Source organism: Natrix helvetica (genome assembly GCF_964273705.1).
Source record: "Natrix helvetica genome assembly, chromosome: 1".
In the NCBI taxonomy this organism is placed as follows: domain Eukaryota; kingdom Metazoa; phylum Chordata; class Lepidosauria; order Squamata; family Natricidae; genus Natrix; species Natrix helvetica.
The window spans coordinates 288,076,490-288,092,012 of NC_138548.1; the positions used below are offsets into that span (position 1 = coordinate 288,076,490).

Consider the following 15,523-nt stretch of genomic DNA (forward strand, 5'->3'; position numbering starts at 1 on the left):
TAAAATATAATTTCATAACTGAATGAAAAGTACTATACAGTTGATATTCTCAATGCAGTAATGACACCCATTTATTTAAAATGCTTAGTTTAACATTACTGCTGTTACTCAGTCTGGTTTTTCTCAATTATACATTGTAGGTGGTTTCTTCTTAAATTAAGAAATTAATCAAATGGGATAAAAGAAAGCAAATGATTATTACAAATTCTTGTGCCACATTGCCCTATTTCAATTGTGCACAATATGGTAAAATATACTTAAATGATTTGCCGGTCAATTAACATCAGTATGAATTATGGTCATTCACAGGAGGCTACAGATGCCAATAATGAATTAATGGAAAAAGTAATTGTGGAAAATTTATACAAATTATAGTGCAATGTCAGGCCTATCTACTTAGAGGCAGCAGAACTCTGTTTAATAGGATTTATGCCTCCTTGGAGATATACAGTATTGAACTGTCAATCTTACTCATCTGAAAGCTGATTATGTCTTATATATTTATTATCTTTGTCATACTATAGAATACTATTTATTGGTGCCTCACAGTTCATATTAAATGCATCCAGTAATATCAATATACATTGTGGTATAGCAATACTTTTCCTCCTCAATTCCTATGGGAAAATTGTTTATTTGCTTCCAGCCAACTATATTGCTGTTACTAAATATGAATTATTCATACCAGTTCTGCCTTAAATCATTATACAACTCATTCTTGGAAAAATGTGTAATGAAGTAGCCTTTTATACTGCTTTGGGACTGAAATTTTAAATCAGCTATTAGATTTGTTTCAAAATCCTTTAGAAAATTTGAATATACAATTTTATCTGCTGTGTTGAGTATTCTGTTGTAAGTAAATGACACAGTATATTTGTAACATAGCTTACATGTTCACTCAGAATCTAAGAGTAAGAGAAAAATGCAGATTGCCATAGATTTGAAAGTATCTTCATATATGAGTTATGTTTCTCAATTATCTGTTAACAAATCCTAAAACTTGTCACTTAGAAGTTCTGATCCAGCTGTAAGGATCAATACAACCACTCATGTTTAATGAATGCTTAATTTGAATTTTTTTTAAGTATGCAGATTTCCAATAACTAAAGCATTTCAAAACTGACAACAGTTGTTTGTTCTACATAGAATTTACTACAGAAACTAGGCCAGAAATCAAAAATTTAAACTACTTAATGGGTAAAGATGACCCTGACTTGAATTCAACCCTTAGTGACTATACGGACATGCATTTTACCGGCAACTGTGTGGAAGTAGCTTGCCATTCCCTTCTTCTGGGTTATCTTTTTGACTTCTGCATCTATTCTACAATCCTGGCATTCCCTTGTGTTCTTTATCCAAGTACTAACTAGATCTGATTTTGTTTGGTTTCTGAGGTTTGACAAAATGGTCAAGTGCTGCAGATACACCCAGCAGAGACTGGTGCAACATCAATAGTATGACAGCTACACAACATTTATTTTACATATTTTTATCACTGCTTAGCTTTGGGAATCAAAATCAGCATCGGGTGTGTTCTTGAAGCTATTCCCTCCCCCCCATGATTTTACAAAACTTTTTAAAATTCAAAGTCACCGGCTTTTCTTTTATTAGAGTTTTATGGGAATGAAAGGCAGTTATATATCTTAGGGGACAATCAGTAGGGTGGAAGGGTTAAAGCATCAACCTAGAAACCAGGAGACTGTAATTTCTAGTTGTAAAGCCAGCTGGAGTGACCTTGATGCAAGCACTTGTCCCTAGGAAGGAGGCAAAAGCAAACCATTTCCCAAAAACCTTGGCAAGCAAACGGCCTGGATTTGTCCAGGCAGTTCACCGAGAGAGGAGACTGACTTGGATAAAAATAAAATAAAATTCCTGTTATTACAATAATTCCACGAAAACAAGCGCATTTAAAGCAGAAGAAAACCTTCACCTAGGAAGCTAGCAGCCAAACAATAGGATGGGGAGAAGAGAGAAATATTGCAGTGAATATTTGTAAGACTATGCACACAGTTTAATGGGGGTGGGGTGGGCTAAAATTGAAAAGCTGGAATTATTCCACACACAAAAGCTCTGCTGATTGATCTTAATTCAACTTATTTCACCACCCTCCTCTGGTCCTAGCATCCAAGCCTGGATTTCATTCTTTCTCCAGCAACGCTATTCACGTTAGCGTACTCAGCCTCCTCCCCCCCCCTGTAAAAGTAGAAACCGCCTCCCCGATTCCTCTCCTCAAGGTATAAAGGGGATAAAGACGCGACCCCTTCCCGCCCCCTTTTTCTTCGCGCCCCTCTCTTTGCTGCCTTCGCTCTCTTTCTTCGTGGCTTCGCGGGGAGAAGCGGGGCTTTGCTGAAATCGACCCGCCTTCGCTCACCCACCTCCATCGATTTCAATGTTTTAAAAAATGAAATTTTAACCATCACCACCCCCTTTCCTTCCCTTCGACTTGCTTTAGGTCGGGCAGCTCATTCGCTGCCCCCAAGGGGAAAAAGTCGCGCGGCCGGTACCATTAGCCCGGCAACAGGGGTGGTAAGCTAGCGGACCGCCGCGCTCCCGTGGCCCCTCCCGCGACGAGCTTACTAAGCGAGGGTACGCGGTCCAGCTCGAGGTGTGGGCGTGGCTTTGCGCGGCCACCCTCCTCACTCGCTCGCGGTAGGAGTGGGAGTGCCCGCCCCCAGAGCGGAAGTGCCTTGCCAAACGGAGGGAACTGGCTGAGCTGGCGGCTGGGTTTGCCTCGCGCCGGGGCTCGAGCGTCGCTGTCATCGGCTTCAGCGCGGGAGGAAAGTTGGGCTCGCGCTAGCCCCTTTCGCAGGCGGCGTCTCGGATGCGGCGGAAGCAGAAGCGGCTGCTGCAGGCGGTGGGGCTGGCGCTGGCCGCCCTCGTCTTCCTCCCCAACGTGGGGCTCTGGGCGCTGTACCGGGAGCGGCAGCTGGATGCCGTCGGCGGAGATGGGCGAGGAGGAGCGGGAGCCGGCGCTGCGGGGGGAGCCCGCGGGGGGGCGCCGCCAGGAGCAGCCGCCGCACCCCGAGAGGAGGCGCAGGTGAGAAGGTGGCGGCGAGGCGCCTTTCCTCTACTGCCCTCCTGCAGGAAAGGCTTGTTCCGCTCCGAAAAGGGACGGGAGGGGGGGCCGGCAAAAAACGCGGACCACTCGCTATGCCCTCCTCCGCCCTTTCTGTGGGCCAAGGACGGAAGGGGACGCCCGGCTTCCCTTGGGGCGAGCGAGCGGCCGCTCAATAGAAAGAAGAGAAGGAGGATCCGAGAGGTGGAGGCGGACATGAACCGGGGGGGGGGGCAATTGAGGGGATGTGAAGAAGCAGGGAAGCTTGTATTTGACCCATAGGAGAGAAGGGAGAGACAGACAGAGAGAGAGAGAGCATTTTCATAGTTGGAGGTCTTGGTTTCCTCTCTCTTCGAGAGAAAAGGCCAGGGTGACTATTTGTGGCGGGATAAGTTCCTTTATTTTAGGAAACAAATAAATGCGGATGAAATTAAGGGGTTTTGCAGCTGTCCCCTGTCCCGTGTCCAGTATCCCCCCCCCCCCAAATTAGTCTCCAAAAGCCATTTCCCACTGCATCGCTCCCGGCCCCATTGGCTTTGAATGAAATCGTAGTGTCCTTTTAATTTCACTTCCTCTTCTCTTGATAGTGATTCCCTGGGGCTTTCTCTTCTGTTGAGCAGTTTGTTTGTTTTCCAAAAGAACTGATATGGGATTTGAAACTCATAGTACAGTACTTGATGCCCTTGCTATTTCTTTTTAGTTGAGGTATGGTTGTCAGTTTTATTTTAATTTATTAACCAGATCAATACACCCATCTCACTGTATAAAATGATGCTGGGAAGTTTATAATAAAAGAGACCATAACCCTATACAAAAATATCAGAAGAACAAAACTAAGTATGTCATTTGTACCTAAAGCCTCTTTTGTTCAAGTCACACAAGCCAATTAAAAGTCCCATGTAGGGTTTCAGTTCTGGACATAAGGAACCTGAGAAATAACATCACACATGATAATTTGTTTTTAATTTTGCCATTCTATTCCAATTTAGTTTGCAAGAAAATTATTTGATTTACTTTTGAATAAAACTAACCATATAGATCAGATTGATTTGATAGGGTTATCTTATTAAATATTGAAACTGTTACAGAAATAGTATGTTATTGCAATCCTGTACTCTTCAAGGTTTTTTTAAGCAAACAAGAATCTGCTCTTTTCTTCCCGAAACTAAATGCTATATGTAGTTAAAAACATTCTGATACTGCATGATACAAGCAGGTTAATGGTGTTCTTCTTTGTGCCTTCCAGAAATTAACAAGACACAATTCAGTGAAATACTGTATAACTATATAGAAACTATTGACATTAATGAATGCTGGATTTTAGCAAGGCTATTCAATGTGTGCTGGAAATTTCTATGGACGTGTCACTGATCACACACCATGATTTCATTGCACTACAGTATTCTAAACTTCATATTGAAGCTCAAGCTTTTATTATTTCTTGTTTTCATGCAATATTTCAAATTTTAAGAAATAATTTTTAAACTAAATGTTATATGTAAAATTAACCAGAATCTAATGAATTATATTTGTACGTTCTGAGAAAGAGAGACTGGTGTGAGTGTTTATTGTCATTCTCTGTTCTGACCTTAAGCAGAGTATCTGCATGCTTTGTTTGAAGTCAGTTTACCTTTCCATACAATATCGCTTGTGTGACTGCAAGGAGTATAAAAATTGCAAAAATATTACATGTGAGTTTGTGCCATTTAATATGTTATCCGCATAAAACCAGAATTAATGGTGTATTAATGTTCAAACCAGGCCTTTGACAGTAAAAACCCAGTCCTTACAAAATATTTAAAAACTGTAATAGAAGGACTAATGATTTTCTGAAGGAAGCAGCCATTGAAATAGTGCATTTGTTATATACATTTGGATTTGAGGAAGATAGCAAAATTAAGATATAAAAGGAAAAATCTGTTTTTTCCAGATTTAGATTATGAGTATGCAGAATTTTATTTTAAGCATTTTCCTAGCTATATCTTTAAATTAGAACTGCAATAGAAGTGAGTAAACATGGCTTTCTACTGGGTTTGCAATTTTCTGATAGGATTACTGCTTTCATGTATAAGTGCTTTTTTCTTTCTCCACGCCAAATGCTGGATAATAGTTTTATAAAAGTAACAGTTATAGATGTTGATTGTTCATTTTACTGTATTTGTGAGCTTCCCAGAATTGTTAAAGAAGTTAATAGCATCTACATTTTCTAATAAATAACACCTGTCATCCACAAAGAACAGTTTTACTTAGAGATGTGGGCCTTCTGAATCTCATCAGGAGAAAGAAAGAGAATGTAGATTACCATGTATCATATATAAGACATTTCAGTGATAAATTAGTATTAATTTAATTTAATTTTTAATTTTATTAAATTTATAGACCGCCCCCTCTCCCCAAAGGGACTCGGGACGGTGTACAGACCACAAATAAAACAATATACAAAACTTAAATATTTTTAAATACCCATAAAACAGATTAAGTGATAGGCTGTACAGTATAGTTAAAAATTAAAACAACCTAAAAATCTACCCCTAAAAATTTAAAATACAGGCTAGAGGGATACAAAAACTACAGTTAGGCCAGGCCAGCTAAGTTGAACAGGTGGGGCTTAAGTTTTTTACAGAAGGAGCGGAGATCGGTCGTTATTCTAATATCGGGGGGGGGAGGTCATTCCAGAGGGTCGGGCCCATCACAGAGAAGGCCCTACTCCTGGGCGTCGCCCGCTGGCACTGCCTAGTGGACGGCACCCGAGGAGTCCCTCCCTTTGAGAGCGAATCGACCGTAGGGATGTATGGGGCAGGATGCGATCCCGCAGGTAGCTAGGTCCTGTGCCATGGAGCGCTTTAAAGATGATAGTCAACACCTTGAAACGCACCCGAAAAGCCACAGGTAGCCAGTGCAGCCCGCGCAGGAAAGGTGTAACATGGGAGTATCTAATACCTCCCATAATTGCCCGCGCGGCCACGTTCTGGACCAGCATAATGTGGACAACACAATTTTTGTAGAGTTATAAGCACTGTCTGGCCCAGTTTTGTTCTAGTCCTAGTCCTATAGATAAGAATAAAATGATTGGGAAGTCCAACTATTTATATGCTATATATTCTTTCCTTGTCATGTCTTATTAAATAAAAAAATGGAACCAGAAACTCTTTATAAATAAATACATACATACATAAACTATTCTTGTATGATAAAAATGGTAATAGTTATTGTCATTTATCTATTGATTTCCTGCATAAAGTAATCGAGTAGTGAATACTCAGTTTTAAAGATATTATATTGACTCATTTATTAATAATTAAATAATAATGCATTTTCATTATTTCATTAAAATAAAAATGAATTAGTGTTGAAAACCTGCAACACACTTGCCAACCATAATTGCTAAAATATATATTTATACCGTATTTTTCAGAGTATAAGACACACCAAGATTTTGAAGAGACAATTTTTTTAAAAAAAGTTTTGCACTCTGCAGACCTCCCCCAAACAGCCCATTTTTTGCTAAAACAGGCCCACTTTTTCCAATAAAAGGACATGAATAGCCTTTAGGAGGCTTGTAGAGTGGTCCTGCGGGGTGCCCCCCCAAAATGAGCAAAAACTGGCACATTTTTCACAAAACAGGCCCTTTTTTTTTAAAAAAAAAGGCATGCATAGCCTTTAGGAGGCTTATAGAGTGCTCCTGGGGGCTAGCCTATTTTTCGCTCATTTCTGCCCTCCCTAGCCCCCAGGAGCACTCTTGGAAGCCTAAAGGCTCTGCATGGGCATTTTGGTGAAGGGGTGGGGTTTCGGGAGGCAAAAAATGCTGTATTCAGTGTATAAGATGCACCTAGATTTTCAGCCTCTTTTTTGAGGGAAAATGGTGTGTCTTATACTCCCAAAAATATGGTAGTTCATAAATTGCATGGTCCAAGCAATGCAGACTAATAATACAAGTGTTATTCTCATTGGAACACATTGATAAAGGAAGAAAAACAAGTTTAGTACTTCAACATATCATTCCTCTGTATTAACACTTTTTGCAGAGAGATCACCTATAAAGTTGATTTTAGGTTTTAAAAGCATCTTTTCTTTCTATAAATATATTTAAAATATCCCCATGTAGGAGCTTTTTTAGGATTTACAGCTATGAAGGTATCAAAATTTATGTTTTGAAATGCAATGATTGGCATTCTGGATTTCCTAATGATGATCCTTTCACTCTAGTCTTCCGAAATCTCCAATTTAACAAAATTAAGCAGCAGCAACAGAAGAAAAGTAAGAATCTACAGTTTTGTTTTTTATTTTTCTAGAACCAGTGATGTCAAAACTATGATATGTGTGTCAAACATCACATGCCATGACGTTTTGGGACACAATGCAAGCATTTCCCAACATTCAACAATTATTTTTGAAACCCTCCAAACTGACTTTGTTTTGCTTTGTTATTTTATTTTTGGAATTATTTTATGTTTCTTTATATAATACCTAGTGCCACACATTATTTTTTCAAATAACTATGTAGAGAATTGCCTCTCTTTTGTTTGTGGGGTGATGTCATGCCAGCAGAATCAAATTAGGCATGCTGAGCCCAAAAGGTACACCATCGCTATCTTAGATTAGAGAAGTTTATTTCTTTGGTACATAGATTGTTAATCCCAATATTTACAAATGATATCTTCTAAAGGGTGCATTATTTTCTTGAATGTGCAAGATCATAAATAATTCAGATATATTACCTTGGTAGTTATTGTAAGCACTTTTTTGTGGTTCTAGTGGTAATTGTAATAGTATTAATGAACAAGATAGAATTAGGTTACATCATTTGGCCATTCAGATTTTTTCATATAATATTTCTTAAATAAACATTTAAATTATGGCAATACTTTAGGACTTGTCTTTCTATTTGATGGCTAACCTTTTCCTGACCGAGTGCCAAAAGCGTGCATGTTCCCGAACTCCCAAAATGCAATGTGTTAGCACCCCCTGCGCATGCGCCCTGCCCCCAGTGCATGCACATGAACCCCCGCATATGAGCACGCCCCCTGCATAGGTCCTGCCCCTTGCGCATGCATGCATAGCCCCCTCACATATGCTCCACCCCACGCATGCATGGCAGAGACCCAATGAGCAGCTGGCTGGTGGGAGGTACGTGCGCATGCAGAACTGAACTGGGGCAATTGCTCCCGTGTCCACAGAGAGGGTGCACATGCCATAGGTTTGCCATCTATTATATGGAAGGATTATATGAGCCTGGAATTATGACTGTAAATCATGCTGGTTGTTAATGGGTCACCAAGTGGCCAGATTTTAAGATTTTTTTGTGGCAGATATTAAGTAAATGCCACAGTCACTAAGTGAATGCTACAGTCATTAACCCATTTTAGCCAATAGGCATATTTTACTGTAAATGCAGGTAAGATTGTGTAACCATGGAACGCCTCAAATGGCAGTAAATGTGGGCTGATTGTCAAATGCCCAAAATCAGGGTGTGCAGACTTCAGAACTTCAAAACCGGGTCATAAGTGCCTTTTGGGGTGAATCCATGGTAACTTCAAAAGGTCACTAAATGACTGCTTATAAGTTGAGGACTAACTGTAATTGTTCTCTGAGCCAATTCCACTTAAAAAAATCAAAATAAGAAGAGTGAAATAAAGTGCTGTAGGATATAATTATCCCATATATGAAAAGATATTTAAAAGTTTTAATAGAGATTTGTGGCACTGATTTACCACAAACCTAAAAGCAGAGAACAATGAATGAAGATTTTGGATGTGCTTCATATATTCTTATCAAACTTTTTATGTTTGAACAAATTAATAAAAGCATTTCTGCATAATGTGTCCTGGTACTAGAAAAGTACTTGCTACTTGTCAGTGCAGTCACATTTGAAAAGAGAGTGCACCTGGATTTTTGAATAAATTATTTTTCTCCCTTTTGCTGCTGCATCTGCTTTGTCAGGATTTATTTTAGAAAGGTTTGGTATTTACTGGATAAAATTTATGAAGAATTTCAATGAAAATCTACAACCAATCGTGTAATACTTTTCTCAAAATATAGCTTATTTCAAACAAATGCTTTTGTATGTATTATATAAAGATTTGCAGTTTATATTACTTAATTAATATAATTACTTCAAAAAGTACATTTGATAAGGTTATCTTTTGGCATACTAAGTCATGCAGACTCTTAAAACATACAGTATTTAAAAATTGAAATAATATAGTGATATGATATTTAACATAGTTTAGTCTGCTACATCCATTGTGTATCCTAATTTAGGTTTGAGCAATGGTTCCAGTACCCTATTTTCTTAAAAGGCCTTCTAGCTTATTTTCTTTTAATACTTCTATACTCCCCCAGTCACAAGTCTGGGCAATGCACAAGGAATATACAACAAAAACAACATAACGATATATTAGCCATAAACATAAAAATAATTTATGCTAACTTATTGAAATAAAATCTTCAGTACCTTTAGAAATGAAAGAAAAGTCAGGATCAACTATTCTACAGCTACTAATGTAGTCCAAAATTTGAGGGCTGTTCCAGAGAAGAGATATCACTGAAACCAACTGGATATCTTTTACACCAATGAGGCAAATTCCCAGTAGAACATGTCTAGTTAGCCAGACAAGATAAGCAGAATCCTATTTGGCAAGACGGTCCTTATAGATGTGTGCCTTGTAGTGTTTTATAGATAAATGATCAGCATTTTGAATTGGGACCAAAAGCCTATTGGTACTTGATGCATTAACCTCAGAATAGACATAGTAGCAAATCTTTTCAAATAACAGTGGCTGCTTTGTTCTGCATGAACTTCAGTTTCTAGTCATCTTCAAAGGCAACTCCACATAAAATAGTTCAATTGTATGACGATCAAGTCACTCTTGCAAGAATTTCCTGGTCTACAAAAGAACTATAACTGGTGGTCTTGGCTTAGAATCTGAGCCATGCTTTCTGGAAGCTGAATATTTAATCTGTTCATATGAGCTGCTATGAATGTGTGTGGCTGAAGCAAAATAATTGAAGTTTATGCAAACAATGGCTTTACCTGGCCCCTGCAAAATACCAGGACAGTATTTGATGAAACATCTCCAGAAAAAATATTACAAAATCTGAGTAATATAATAGAAAATGCCTTTTGCCTTCTTGTTTTCTGACAGTATAATAGGTTAATCAAAAAAAAAAAAGACTTCCAATAATACCTCTAGATGTAGGACAAATTCATAGAGAAGTAGTGAGACTTTCATTTAAGTCTCTAATCATTTTAGCGATTAACAGATAATCCACCATGGTTGCTGTAATATTTCACAAATATTGGTCTCACTGACCAATTTGGTTAGCATTAGCTGAAATATTTTGAATGCCATTGAATTACTCAGAAAAAATGAAATTAATTACTACTCTGTGTATACAGGGATTGGCATTCAGAGTTATTTGCCAGATGCTTATGATACCCAAAGATTATACCAAGAAATTCCTCCTCAATAAATAAAAATAATAAAAAACAAAATGGCTAAAATTTCATGAAGCTAGCAAATTGATTGTATGAAAAATCTAAAAAGATTATTGACTACTGATCGTTGACACAATCACATAAATGTTAACTAAAAAACTAGAATCTATTTCTAGTGTTTTTGTAAGTACAGGTAGTCCTCAACTTACAACAGTTCATTTAGTGACCATTCAAAGTTACAACAGCACCATATGAGCTTTTTTTCAAACAGTTATGACCTTTGCAGTATTCCCATGATCATATGATCAAAATTCAGATGCTTGACAACTGGTTCAATTTTATGATGGTTGCAGTGTCCTGGAGTCATTTGATCCTCATTTATACCCTTCTGATAAGCAAAGTCAATAGGGAAGCCAGATTCACTTAGCAACCGGGTTATTAATTTATCAACTGCAGTGATTCACTTAACAACTGCATCAGGAAAGATTGTAAAATGGGCAAAACTCACTTAACAAATGTCTCATTTAATAACAGAAATTTTGGGCTAAGTTATGGTCATAAGTTAAGGACTACCTGTATCTCTCTTGTAACTATGATAGAAAAGGCAACGGGAAATTAGTTCTGTTGCTAAGAAAATATTGCTGTGTCCATGTAACAAAGACTGAGATTGAATTGAGTGTAGGTTTTCCTGCGACATACATCTGTGTCCATGGGGAGGTCAAAAAGACAGGATGATGGGTTCAGGAAAACTATCCAAGTTCCAACCATTTGTGTGTGCAACATTGAACATTTAGACATAAGGGGCAGGCTCCAAGTGCACTATCACAACTGCAGTATTTTAGGAACAAAAGCTTTCCTAAAAGCATTGCAGGAACAAATGTCTTAGGTAGGAGGAGCCTAAAAAAGCATAAGAAGGACTGAGCATTTTCAATAAAAAGGACATTTTGGTTAAAATAACTCTATAATATTAAAGTGCTCTGATGGGATATATCGGAGGACTAGTGTACAGTTCTTATGAGCACAATTAGGATTGGGATCTTGCTTGTTAAAGCAGTCATTAAGCGAGATGCCCAAGTAAGGCTTCGCTCAACTATTGCAATCCCAGATCTTCCAATTGTGGTCATTAAGCATATGGGGCAAAAGAGCTGCCCTGCCGAAAGTGGACACGCAACTCCCTTCCAGGCACAAAATGAACCTCTTGCACTGGGCTGAAAAAAAGAAGCGGAGATCACAAAGGTCCCTGCTTTGTTTGTCCGGCCAACCACAGGAGTTCCTCTACCCTCTGCACTGAGCTGAAGAAATGAAGCAATGCTTGTGAAGATCTGATGATCTGAGCTTCATTTCTGCAGCCTAATGAAGGACTTTCCCCCCCTCCTCCCCCATGCACGGAAGGGAGGGAAAATCCTTTGGCAGGCAGCAGCACCCTGCAACTTTCTCTACCAGCTTCCTTATTGACTTTCTGGGGGTGCTTGGCAACCAGTAAGTGCCAAACAGGTTGCCAAGTACCAGATCACAATCACATGACTGAGAGAGTGATTGTTTTATGAAGGCCAGAATTGCTTTATGGATCATAAAACACCTTGCTGAGCCATTGTAACTCTGGACTTAAATGGCTTAAATGGTACGTCAAGGACTACCTGTGATCTTGAAAGAAAGAGCATGGCTGCTGGCTGGAAACATTAATACGAAGACTCAATTCATAACAGCAATTTGTCGTTCCAGATGTCACCTCCTGATTATTCAACTAGTTGTAGATAAATTTATACTGACAAGAAAAAAGTATAAGTCAAAGTGATGTTTTACATTTATTCTTCCTGAATCCTAAACAAATGTAGAAAAGTAGTGAGTATGTATGATAATGAATTCATGTTGACTGAATATAAATAAATTACTAAAGTATAAAACAAGCTAAAATAATCTGACAGCTTTTAAATGTAGATAAGACTCTTAATACAGTATGTAAAAGACATTTATGCTTTTTAGGACTTTTATACTGGGCAGAAAGTTACATTTGAATTTATTTCTGTGTTTTTACTTAGCATTTTATATGATATCATTTAATTTTGCTTATAGTAAAGAATAGGGGGTTCTGGAGAAATTTAGAGAAGGGGGGAAGCTGAATTCTTGCATCAACAGTTCCAGAAATTATGAAAGTCTACAACATTTGCAAATGTGCATGTCTAATTCCTCATTATGTTATTCTTCTGAAATCCATTGTGACTTATATTTGCATTCTCTAAATAATAATATTCTTAACACTGTATTTTTTCCCAAATAATATATGGTTGAAACAGGACTTTTATGGCCAATGCTGATAATGTTTAATATCCTATTAATCAATTACAGCAGTGGCAATGAGGTAAATGAAGCTGGTTTTAAATATTTGATTTTGATTCAGTTTCAAAAAAGGAATACAGTAGGCACTTCTAGCTTCAGTGTTCATTATAAGGTTTAACCCCAGATGTTTAATACATAACTGTTTTATGGATTTTAACAAGCACTTCTAAAAGCTAGTTGTTTGGCAACATTTGAATGGGCTATAAATATATTTTGAAGAGGATATTACAATAAGACTACGTGAACTAAGCTCTAGGATTTTATGTTCACAGTTTTTGTTTGTAGAGATTTAGTATTAAAGAACATTTCCGTATCATGTAGAAAGTCATATGGATGCTTTAGGGCCAGATGTTTTTCCACTTTGTTGGCAGAGAAGATAAACTACTACTTAGTGCCTGACATTTCTGAAAGGAAATATACTTAAAAACTGTAAAGGGCAGTGTGTAGAGGGGGGAGAGCACAGTAATAAATTATAGTTATCCTGCACGAATGAGTTGCCAGTGTCAAAACATCTTTGGAGTATTGTTCAAACACAAAAAGAAGATTATGTTATTCCTGAAAGGTGACTTACATCATTATGAATAAATAAAAATTGACAAAGAAGATTTTTAACATTAGTGTTGGGTTAATTATCATCCTTTAATGGTATGCAGAAGTGCTGTCAGAAGAATATTCTGCATACCTTTGCTGATAGGGAAATGTTTCTAATTTACCCACAATTGCAATGCTAGAGATTTAATGGACCTTTATCAGTTGCCTCCAAACTTACATTTCCACAAAACTCAATGTAAATTAGAAACCATCTGTACATTCTCAGGCTGAAATTAACCCACAAAGCAAGGTTGTTTTAAAAAAAACAACCTAATACAAGAATTAAAATGCTGCTGACAAATAGACGGAAAGAAAATTGCAGACAGGTTTTCTATTCTTTATTATAGTTCAAGCCCAGCATTATAAAATAATATATAGAAAGAATATGCTTAAATGGTAATATATTAAAAAATAAAACAATAATATGTTTAAAAAGTAAGTTTTTAAATTAAAAATGCAACATATAGTTCTGCTTGTAGTGAGAGAAGTAATCTAATTCATATGAAAAATCTGAAAATAATTTTCTACCCTTTTTCCAAAGTTGAATAATAATGCAGAAAGTTCAAAAATTATAACTTTTAATAGTTGTGCTTCTTCAGATTTTACGTCTTTGAAAAACACATAACAGTTGTTGGTTCTTTGCTTATTTTGCAGATAACTACTTCAGGATTTTAAAATTATGTTTGAAGAAAAAGTAATATCTGATTAATATGTTATAGATATGTTCATTTATTATTAGTTAAGTGTTATTTCTTCCATAGTTTACATGTGCCTTTACATGTGCCTAGAGCAGTGATGTCGAACCTTTTTTGGCTCGCGTGCCAAAAGCGGGGGGAACGCAGAGGGATTGTGAGCGGGCGTGCCACACATGCACACGCTTCCCCCCTCTGCGCGCATGCATGCGCAACCAGTGTTCCCCCCTCCGTGCTTTTTTCGTGCTTTTTTTGCCCTCCCCAGGCTCCAGAGGCTTTCTAAGAGCCTAGGGAGGGTAAAAATACCCCCTCCCCGCCTCCCCGGAGGCTTCAGGAGCTTCCCATAAGCCTCCAGAAAGCAAACAAAACTGGCCCTATGGGCAAACTAGAAGTTCAGGAATGGACTTCTGGTTTGGCCGCAGGGCTGTTTTTTGCCCTCCGGAGCCTACAGGAGACTTGTTTGTTTTATGCGCCATTTAATCATGAATCGTTTGTTTAACCATCATCATCATTATGCTTTATTGTATTTTAGTGTCATCTCTTGGACTTTCTCTAGCAAACAGGTGAATGGGAATCCTCTGGAGGGTGAAAAACAGCCTCAAAAGAAAGTCGAAGTCAGCTGGCCAGAGCATGCATGCACACTGAAGCTGACAGGGTAACACCTCACGTGCCCTAACAAATGGCTCCGCGTGCCACCTGTGGCACCCGTGCCATAGGTTCGCCATCCCGGGCCTAGAGTATGTTCTTCATAACTACTTGCCCATGAATTTAATATGAAGATATTTATTTGTGACTGCTGAATCTGTTAGCAGTGATGGCTAACCTTTTTTCTCCTTGTGGGCCAAAATTGTGCAGGCACATGTGACAGTGCAAGCAGTCATGCCCACACCTATAATGCAATGTGCCCCTCCCTGTGCATGCATGACCCCCCCATGCTCCCCCAGATCCGCTGTGCATGTGAACTCGCCCGTCCCATGCCCCGTTTTGGGTCTAGCAGGCTTCCCTACAGCCTCCTGGAACCAAAAATGGGGCGCAGGGGGGTGCACTGCACCCCCCGTGCTTCCCTCACCCATGCACATCCGTGTGTAATCGCCATCCCCCCCACATGTGAGTTCATCTCCCGCATGCATAGCAATGACCCGAAAATCAGCTGGCTGTCAGGAAGCATACATGCATGCGCGATGAAGCTGATCTGGGCAACTGCTCGCGTGCCCGCAAAGAGCTTGCGTGCCATAGGTTCACCATCATGGTCTTAAGGGGTCTGCCTTGTGGGTAGCCTAAGGAATAACATCCTTAGGATGTACAATTATCCTGTTGGGGAATTCTTTTTCTCTTATGTTTTGTTCCAAGAATACAAAGAAAAATTAATCTAATGCTGCTATACATTTCTAGTCCTGTTTGATATTGTTC

The 15,523-nt window shown here is 38.6% G+C and overlaps 1 protein-coding gene across 1 annotated transcript in view; it reads left to right on the top strand.

The window, feature by feature from the left end:
- Positions 1–2,645: 2,645 nt before the first annotated feature.
- The window catches only part of GALNT10 (polypeptide N-acetylgalactosaminyltransferase 10), an 87,328-nt gene continuing 74,450 nt past the window's right edge, over positions 2,646–15,523 (top strand). Inside the window, exon 1 of the mRNA XM_081934957.1 lies at positions 2,646–3,037. Coding sequence (XP_081791083.1) covers positions 2,822–3,037 — 216 coding nt within the window. The 5' untranslated portion in view covers positions 2,646–2,821. The remainder of the gene's footprint in view (positions 3,038–15,523) is intronic.